A 10,043-nucleotide genomic window follows, 5' to 3' on the forward strand; every position below is an offset into this window, starting at 1 on the left:
TCTCTCGATTCTCGTGGTCTTGGATGCAGAGTGAGGTACTCAGGCTCTCTTTCTGCTTGTTTTCATTTGTTGTTTTGGATTTACTTATTTTTCTCCAGAGCAGCTGAGCAAGCATTATTTTTCCACAAATAAAACGGACTACTACAAGTAACCAGCACTTAGTGGTAGTTCGGTAGGAATGTTTCTTGATGTTCGTTGGTTTGGTCGTTTCCTCTGTCCTAAAAAGCTGCCTTTTCTTCTGCGCTTTTCTGTTCGTTTCTGCCAAATACGTTTTCATCACTTCACTAGAAGAGTCCCCCTCCCCCCATTCTCCTCTGACGAGAAGTAGAATAGGAAGCATATCCTCGCTCGCTGGGCCATTGAGATCGGACGGAGCCTTCCTCCTCCCCTCTCCCTCCGTCCAACGAATCCTTCCCTCGGAGTCCTCCACTGTAGTGGAGATCCGTCCGCACTGATTGATTTCTTTTGCCGGCGGCGGATCCCCTGGATTGATTTCTTTTATGTGAGCGATCTAATCCCAATGTTTCATTCTCTCCAATCCATTCATCTTTTTCTGTGGCGGAGTGGTATTAATTTTTTTTTTCCAAAAGTTTATTTAGGGTTCTAATAACACACCCTTTGTTAGGCACCGGGTGAACTTGTGTTCTTGGTTAACTGAAACTAAACTAATCCACTTTGTATTCCATTTTTCTTTCTTTCCTGTAGCAGGAGATAAAAAGTGTACTTTTCGTTGAGGGGTGTGCCATTGTTTGTCAATCCGGGCAACACAATTTTTGGGTTTCTTGCTCGGAGAAAGCTGATAATATTTTGGTCCATTTTTTTTTCGTTTTGCGATTTATTGGTCTCTTCTTCCCCTAATAAAATCACCTAGAAAATCTATATATGTCAATTTCTTTATGCACATTTTTTTCGATCTTGTTGCCTGTGGTCTACGGATTGCAATTCTATAATCACCGTTTGACTGCCTGCATGTGCTAGATCGCTAAACAAATCTCAATCTCGTAAACCTGTCTTGCCATCCATGTTGCTTGCTTGCGATTTCAACCAAGATAAGAAAGATTCCTCCCCTCACTGCTGCTTGTTCCCGTGGTCTCCCAACATCGCCTCACCGATTATTCCCGCTGTCCCCTCACCTCAAGATGCTGCCCTTGTGCTCTGCAGGTGCTGCCGCTTCCCTCCCTCTGCGCCTGTGTGCGATCCAGCTCGAAGGAGGAGTTCCTGTTGGCATTGTGCTTTCCCGGACCCAGATCTTGATGCAACTGCTGACTAGTTTACTGATCTAGAGGAGTTTCCTGGCCTGATTTGATTTGGTGGCCACGCCGCGAGGGGGACAGTTGGGCGTGGATCCTCATCACTAGTTGTTGGTCTTGTCCTTTCACATGCCTGTGCCCACCACCGGTTTTGCTCCTTTGCTGATGGGTTCAGTGTCGTGGGTTTGTTGAGCTGTTTCTTCTTCTTGGCCCCCATTTGGTGGTGACTGCTGAGGAGGAAGCTGAAAGGGAAGAGCTAGAGAGGACACAAAACAGAGTAGCAGGTTACTTTTTGCTGTGACACAATGAAGCATATGAAGCTTGGGTCGAAGCCGGATGTCTTTCAGACAGAGGGCAGCAATATCAGGTTAGTTGTTTCGTTTCTCTTCTTGCTCAGAGTTTCTCCAGCCTCTGTACACATTATTACTTTATTTGATGCTTGTTCTTGCTGCTTTACTCCACTTTAGTGCAAGTCTTGTTGCACGGCAACTAATTTTGTCGTTGAAATTGTGAGATCTGTTTCACTTGATAGAAATTTGGCTTTTGTATGCATCTTGGTTCTGCAATTTTTCCATGTTTGAGACATCTTCTTTTCATTGTTTTCAAATTAAATTCCAAATCAAGGAAGTCGTTAAAGGGAGCAATCATACTGGTAACTAGTCATATGCTTTCAGCAATTAATTAGCTCTGGTGGGCAATGTGGTCCTTGATCTGTAGTTTCCTGGGCTCCATTTCTTAAACCGGAATAAGAGGAACTGAACATACTCCATTGGTGTTATTTATTTGATTTCAGTTATTAGTACTAGTTAAGGAGCCTGCACAAAACTTCCAATTGTTCTGAAGTATTGATATTACTGTAGTAAATTTACACTATAGAGTTGAACAATAGTTGCGAAGAACTATTTTAAATGTTTGTTGAATTTTTCCCATCTTCTGAAAACTACATAAGTACATGGCTATCCAATACGCTACTATTCTATCCGTATCACGTTTTGCAACTAACTCTAAAACATTCATGATAGGGGTTGGATTGCTTTCTCGTTACAACATTCTTCACGAAATTGGTTGCCTAACATGCCTCTTAAGTAATGCATTATGTCATGACATTCAGATGGCTAACAATCCAACTGATGTTCTTTAATAGGTTAATTGTCCTTGATTCTTGCTAGCGGCATATGTTCTTAAGCTTCCTCTGTACTTTGAGGGCATGTGCAAATTTAATGATTGGAATGCCTTTCCTAGTTTGTTTAGTGTTTATTGTTTATATAATCAAACTAGTTGTTGACATTGTGGTCCATAATGTAGATTGAATTCGTGGAGCTCAATTAAGTTAGCTTTGCCTTACTATGTCCAGTTTTTTAAATCATTGGTCCAGGACCAGTTACCAGTTAAATTAGTTGTACTTGTCATGCACAATGCTACTAGATGTGAGGTTGCTTTCCAGACCTTTATCTATCGTTGCTTGTGGTACTTTACTTAGGTAAATGGTCTGTCACTCGCTGTCTTACTTTTAGCTGATTCAGTGGGTCAGGATTTTACTAATTTTTTTATTTCAGCTATTACTTGTTTTTGTGGATTACATGAATTTACTTTGCCATCTTTGTGGTCTGTGATCAAATATTTTGTGCACCAACATCTGTGATCATTTTTATGGGAAAATACTGTGGGCCCGCTTTTATGAACTGTGCCATTCACAAACACTGTGATTCTGTTCGGCAGCCAATATCTTCACAAATGTCACCTTTGCCATTCTCTCGAAAGGATATGCATGAGTCATCCATGTACATATTCTGATATACTGTTCACCGAATAGTGACATGGCAGCACTATCATGGGAATACACTTGTATGATTTGCATAGTACAGCTATGACATGCGTACACATCAAAACAGAGGTAGAGAAGTAGTCGAAAAATATACAGAAGAACACATGTCAATATATGCCCTGGAATTTGTTCATTTATTTTGGGATTCATGTTCTGGTCAAATAAAGAATTCGGATGTGCTTTGCCTCTATTTTTGAATCTGTTTTTTTTTTTTCCATCTCGTGTATATTATGCTTTGCCTCTATTTGTACTAAATAGTTTTGATGCTAATGTTGTGCTAACATGGTTTTCAGGTTTGTTGCAACAGAGCTGGCAACAGATATTGTTATCTCCATAGGAGATGTTAAGTTTTATCTTCACAAGGTATCAACTTCCTTATCTGTATAAATTACTGTTCTCATGGTTTGACATTGCAGTGATATTTTGCAATGTTAAGAAAATCGGTAATCGTTAACTGCTCGGTCGGCTTGGGAATAGCGATTAATCGGAATTCGGACGATTAACTGATTTAATCGGTGCAACCTACACAAATTAGCACTTAAAAATAGTTTATATAAGAAAAATAATAGAATATGAGCATCTATATGTCTGTCCCTACATCTCTAGAGCCTAAAATCCTAGAAAAACATGTACGCTTCTCCTCCGTGACCTAATCTTCAAGGTCACGGGCGAATCAGGATCCACTAGCCAAAGCCGCGTTCGTTCCTTTCACTTCTTCTTCTCTAACCTCTGAAGTTTATCTTTTCCCACCACCTACCTAGGGTACGACCCCTCGCACACCTCAACCACCTAACCTATTGAAGGCGTCCTCGAGCTCATGGACGAGCTCCTCAAGGTGGTCGAGCTCTTGTATCTGAGGTCTAGGCAAATTCGAGTAACTGGTCTAGGAGGGCAAGGAAATATTTGGCGACGGTGGAAATCAAGCTAGTGGAGGCTGCAATCAAGAGGGAGCTTCGTAAAACCTACTTTATTGGGGAGGGGTAGCGTCTGTATTAGCGATGTGCATTGAAAATTTTGTAACTTTTTTAACCAAGTGTAGTAGTTAATCGGGAACATACCTAGTAATCGGACTTTCGGAATGATTAACCAGGCTAAAGGATTAACCCAAGCGATTAATGGTAATCGACACGGTCAGGCCCCTAGTAGCGATTAATCGGCCTAGTAATCGTTGAATCGGCCTAGTTTTTGAACAGTGATATTTTGAGAGCAATGCTACAGTACTGATATTCACTATTAAGTGTGAATTAATTGTTAAAGCTCTTCCTTAGAGATGTTAAAGAATTATTTTACTTTAATTGCTAGGGATTTATATGACTAGCTGTTATTGTAGAACACCTGATTGTAAATTTGCAATGGAATGGACTGCTTATACATGTGCTTTTGCGGTACAATAGAGTAGACTTAATTTTGTTAAAAGCTAATTTTTTTCTTGTGCAGCTTTGTTTTATGTCTAATAACAATGTTGTGCACATTGTTTGCAGTTCCCTCTTTTGTCAAAGAGTTCACGATTGCAAAGATTAGTAGCTTCAAGTAATGAGGAAAACAGCGATGAAGTGGATATATCTGACATTCCTGGCGGACATTCAGCATTTGAAATTTGTGCCAAGTTTTGTTATGGCATGATTGTAACACTCAACGCATATAATGTTCTTGCTGCTCGTTGCGCAGCTGAGTACCTAGAAATGTTGGAGACCATTGACAAAGGAAATCTTATCTACAAAATTGATGTGTTCTTGACATCGAGCATATTTCGAACCTGGAAAGACTCAATCATAGTTCTACAAAGTACAAAGTCGTTGCAGCCATGGTCTGAGAATTTGAAGGTAATCAACCAATGCATTGACTCTATTGCATCAAAGGCGTCAACTGATCCATCAGAGGTTGAATGGTCATACACGTACAACAGAAAAAAACTCCAATCCGAGAATGGTGTCGATTCTCACTGGAACGGAGTCAGGATGCAACAAATGGTTCCTAAGGACTGGTGGGTTGAGGACCTTTGTGAACTCGAGATGGAGTTGTACAAGCGCGTGATCCTAACAATCAAGGCAAAGGGAAGAATTCATGCTATAGTTATTGGAGAAGCACTGAGAGCCTATGCATTCCGACGGCTGCTTGGTTCCCTGGAAGATGCTGTGAGCAATGGAACTGATTGCACAAAACGTCGTGTGGTTCTCGAAAACATTGTATTCCTGCTGCCCACTGAGAAAGGTTCAGTGTCATGTGGTTTTCTTCTTAAGCTACTAAGAGCTGCATGCTTGCTGGAATCTGGTGAATCTTATCGTGATAACTTGGTCAAGAGAATAGGCACGCAACTGGATGGTGCTTCAGTTGTGGACCTTCTTATACCAGCAGCTAGTGGTGAAAACTGTTTGTATAATGTTGACCTGATTATGGCAATAGTTGAGCAGTTCATGTCACATCATAGTGATAATGGTAAATTGAGTTTTCAAGATGACGATGAAATTGTGGAAGTTGAGAATTTTGCTTCTGTTTCCATCACGTCAAAGTTGGCAGTTGCAAAATTGATAGATGAGTATCTTGGTGAGATTGCTAAAGATCCCAATTTGCCTATTTCAAAGTTCATTGAACTTGCTGAAATGGTGTCTGCCATATCCCGGCAAACACATGATGGACTATATCATGCCATCGACATGTATCTAAAGGTAATATTCACATATGTGTGTCTTGCTACTTCTGCTGTTGTTAGTTTCAAACTGACGCTCCATTCCGTGCATACAGGAGCACCCAAGCCTACCAAAGAGTGAAAAGAAGAGATTATGCGGATTGATGGACTGCAAGAAGCTGTCCCAGGAGGCATGCATGCACGCTGTGCAGAATGAGCGGCTTCCATTGCGTGTGGTTGTGCAAGTCCTCTTCTTTGAGCAAGTCCGAGCATCAGCTGCTTCTGCGAGGAGTGACTCTGCTGCCGATCTTTCATTGGCTGTCCATTCGCTTCTTCCCAGAGAGAACGGAAACTCGTATGGCAGCTCTAGATCAGCTGCCACCACAACAACCGAAGAGGATGGTAGCGGAGTCCCAACATCCAGTGACATCAACTCTTTCAGGTCGATGAGGCTTGCCACAAACGGTGCTGGCAGCGAGAGGAGCAGCGCTAGCAGCGAGATCAACAAGAACAGTGAGGACAAGAGCACCACCGGTAAGGCGAAAGCGATGCTGATGCCTAAGAAGATGCTAAGCAAGCTCTGGTCTGGGAAGACAACAAATGTTGGTGAGAACAGCGGCTCAGAAACATCGGAGAGCCCTGGGTCTGCCAACAACACGGAGGAGGTGAAGTCGATGCCGTCACGGAACACGAGGCGCTCGATGTCCTAGCCGCTTGCCCTCGTAGTTTCTCTTTGATTTTGTTTTTTCCTTTACACGAGAGGTAGCAATCTTAGGATGTGGAATACTACTGACTTGTCCAGTCGCCGATGATGTTTTTGTAGCATTCTTGCTAGTAATTGCTGTAGTCCCCTAGAGGTCTGGTCATTGGTGTTCAGGAAACACGTTTCATAAGATAAATCTGTAATGTTTCTTCGGTGATAGTAGTATAAAGGAAGTCGTTTTTGGAGGTGGCAGACTGGCAGGGTAGAGCAAAGTTTCTGTCCTGATCACTGATATTCTTCGTAGACAGAAGTCATGGTGCTAAACAGTTTTCTCTGTGCGGTGTACTACCTCCGATTCAAAGAATAAACTGTCTTCGTTTTATGTGCTTTTCGTTTGACTAAGTATTACTTCAAATATATAAAGATTGTTTGTATAAAATTAACATCGTTAGAAAGTGCTTTTCAATATGAATCCAACGATACTAATTACATAATATAACCAAAATTTTGTTGCTCAATTTTTATGGTCAAAGTTCGTTTTGAAATACGTGTGCGCCTTATTCCTTGGGATGGAGGTAGTATTACTCTTAGTATTTTCTCTACGTGGTCTATTACCAGCTTCATCTGAAGGTAAAGGGACGGGGGCACGGGGCGACGGGCCACGAGTAACATGCTGCGGCGTTTGGCATGCTTGTCGAAGTTCGGTCTGACCAAGTGTTATAGAATCATCTGTTAATGACTCAGTTCATCTATCCTATTAAGCGATCGATTTGTTAACCTGAGGTTACAAATGTAGCCATTCACATCGCAGTTCCCCTGTTTTTATATGACCCACCCACTCGTCGCAGGATGAAGGCACTGCAGCAGGATTTGCTTCAGTTGCACACTATCACTCCCCGAAGAAAAAATCAGAAATTTGAGAACTAGCAAAACCGTACTAGCATTGAAAAGTTTGTCTGTGTGACTCCTGCATACAAGGCTACATACAGTTTGGTATAGACAACAACGCACTATATGATTTATTCTATGGCTGAATATTTGGATATGTCGTACGTACACTAACTCGGTTTTGGAGATACATCATTTTGAATATTCGAATTCTGTAATTAATGCTATGAAATCATGAGGCGGCAGATTATGTGTATGCACACACAAGGAAAGACTAACTGGGGTATGTAAGTTACGCTGATCTCAAACCAATGTATAACTCAGCACCCACATATCACGTATGCATGTACCAAATCCACTCTCATACTATATACTCAGAACAAAAAGTCTGCTAGTAACGGTAGAGCTATCTACAGGGACGGAGCCAGCTTCTCGGCTTGAGGGGGGCAAAATTGTATTGTAAACTTGATGAGGGGGGCAGAGTTGGCTAAATCAGCAAGAAATTAGACTTGTAGTGAGTAGTATTCTTCCTAAAATCCAAAGCATGGGGGTGGCTAAGCCCCCCCTCGTCCCCCCTTCTCTCCGTCCCTGGCTATCTATATGTCAGGGAAGTTTTTTGTTTGGGTGTGTGTGTGTGTTTGTGTGTGGTTGGTGGGGGACGCCCCAACACAATCCAATAATCCAATGTAGGTCTATTTGGTATTGGAGTTTTGGTGGGATCAGTGTGGATAATCTTCACCAAATTCTAGTATAATTTCTCTAATACCCAATACACTACCCATAGCTACTGAATTGAGGATTAAGATTTTATAAGGATTTGAGATAATTGGGTGAAGATAGAGGTTTCACCCAATCCATCTAGGGATTATCCTAGTAATCCCACAAAAACTCTAGCATCAAACAAAGTTGTACTTGCCTAAATTATCCCTTCCTCCAAGGACTCAAACAAAGCTCCGCCTGTCAAAATAGACGATAGGGTTTGAAGGCACTGGTGGAAAAAGGTCCATTAGTCGCGGTTTGCAACCTCCATTAATACCGGTTGTGCAACCGGGATTAAATAAGCGCGACTAAAGCCTCCCCCCTTTAGTCGCGGTTGCTTACGAACCGCGACTAAAGGCCCGTCCACGTGGGCGCCAGGCGACCGTCGGGGCGGAGGACCTTTAGTCGCGGTTCTTCTGGCCAACCGCGACTAAAGGCCGCCGCAGGTTTAGGGTTTTAGCCCCCCTCCCTAAACCTGGTTTCTTTTTAATTTGTATTGTTTTATTTCTTTTGTGTTTTATTTTAGTTTTGAAGGAGTTTCACATATTCTACGGTACTACATACATGCATATGAATGTACAATTTCAAACAAATTTGAAATTAGAACCAAAAAGAATTCAAGAGGAATATACAATATATATTCAATATCATCGGATGACCATATACAATTTTGAACAAGTTTCCATACATAATTTAATGCATATGAAGTTCTACGTCCTCTACATAGTGTTCTCCTTTAGGATCGATGACTTCCCTCGTGAACCATCCAGCCTAGTTCCTCTTGAAGTGGTCGGAAGCGAGCTTCCGGACTAAGCATCTTCCGGAGGTTATTCCTCTTCTCATTGTTATCACACGGAACCCGCTCAGAGGTGTATCTCCGGATCATCTCACAAACATAGTATCCACATAGATTGGTCCCCGGTGGCTGAATATCCCCAGTCGCAGCCACTGACCGCATGAATTGTAGCTCTTTTTTGAATTCACCGACCGTTTCATCTGTGAACCGTCTCCAAACCCTACGAGGCAAAGAAAATTAAATGAAGAAGAGAGTTATTAGTTACTTGATATTAGGAAATGAACGAAATAGGCCGACCGATATAGAGCGCAAATGAATGAAAATAATTACTTCTGCAGCATTCTTCTCATGTCGCCCCAAAGCTTTGCTTCCAGATTCAGAGAGTCGTGGACGAGACATGTGGAGGTGTCAAATTTAATTACTAGTAGAATCCAGTGGAACCTGCGGACACGATACATGCACAATCATGCATAACTCATCGATTAGCCGGCCACATACCATGCATGGAGTAAACAAAAGAGAATGTGCTCAAGACAGAAACACTCACCCAAAATGGTAAGGAAATAGAATATCACTTTTGAGTTCCTGCTTTTTAAGAAACCGCCACAAGTCTTCCTCCACGTCGGCGGGGTGATGTTCTAACACATATCCATTAACGATGTGTGGGTCAATGAACCCAACATCATGGATGTTCCTTACTTCGCATTCCTTAATCTTCATTCTGCATATATAATAGCGTACACAACAATATAGTTAGGACATATATATAGTGCAGGCAATATGAACGAGATGGGGTAGAAATAAATCACTTACATAACGTAGCAACTGATGATAGATTTGTCGAGCTCGCGCAGATTGAAAAGCTGGAACAAATTCACTCAGATGAATTTGTACATAGTAATCTTTGAAGTGATGCTCATATCTAACTTCCGCATAAATATATTCTTTGGCGTTTTTATTTTTTATGTAACCCTTGTACCATTTCAGCAGACTTGTCATTTGTGGAGGTAGATCCTCTTCTCCGCGCAGGCTCGACGAGAGGCCCATTCGGCACATATGTAATTACTACCTCCTTCACTGGCGCCTCATCAAGGCCTAACAGTTCACGAAGAGTCATACCGATCAGGGCCGCTTGTTCTCTGGCAGCCGTTACGGTCATTCCCTGTTCTGCCGCAGCTGCTATGATTGTCGGGTCC

At 42.0% G+C, this 10,043-nt stretch overlaps 1 protein-coding gene across 1 annotated transcript; it reads left to right on the forward strand.

Annotated features, from left to right (window-relative positions):
* Positions 1 to 708: 708 nt before the first annotated feature.
* On the forward strand, positions 709 to 6,656 carry LOC124703431 (BTB/POZ domain-containing protein NPY4-like). The gene is made up of 4 exons (XM_047235644.1): positions 709 to 1,617; positions 3,369 to 3,438; positions 4,557 to 5,741; positions 5,818 to 6,656. Exons 1-4 carry the CDS (start codon positions 1,556 to 1,558, stop codon positions 6,409 to 6,411), a joined length of 1,911 nt encoding a protein of 636 aa, XP_047091600.1. The 5' UTR covers positions 709 to 1,555; the 3' UTR covers positions 6,412 to 6,656.
* The last annotated feature ends 3,387 nt before the right edge of the window (positions 6,657 to 10,043 follow it).

Source organism: Lolium rigidum, chromosome 3 (assembly GCF_022539505.1).
Source record: "Lolium rigidum isolate FL_2022 chromosome 3, APGP_CSIRO_Lrig_0.1, whole genome shotgun sequence".
Lineage (NCBI taxonomy): Eukaryota > Viridiplantae > Streptophyta > Magnoliopsida > Poales > Poaceae > Lolium > Lolium rigidum.

Coding starts and splice junctions, on each gene's coding strand:
- LOC124703431 (XM_047235644.1), top strand. CDS start 1,556: ATGAAGCATATGAAGCTTGGGTCGAAGCCGGATGTCTTTCAGACAGAG. Junction 1,618..3,368: donor ACAGAGGGCAGCAATATCAG/GTTAGTTGTTTC, acceptor CATGGTTTTCAG/GTTTGTTGCAACAGAGCTGG. Junction 3,439..4,556: donor TTAAGTTTTATCTTCACAAG/GTATCAACTTCC, acceptor CATTGTTTGCAG/TTCCCTCTTTTGTCAAAGAG.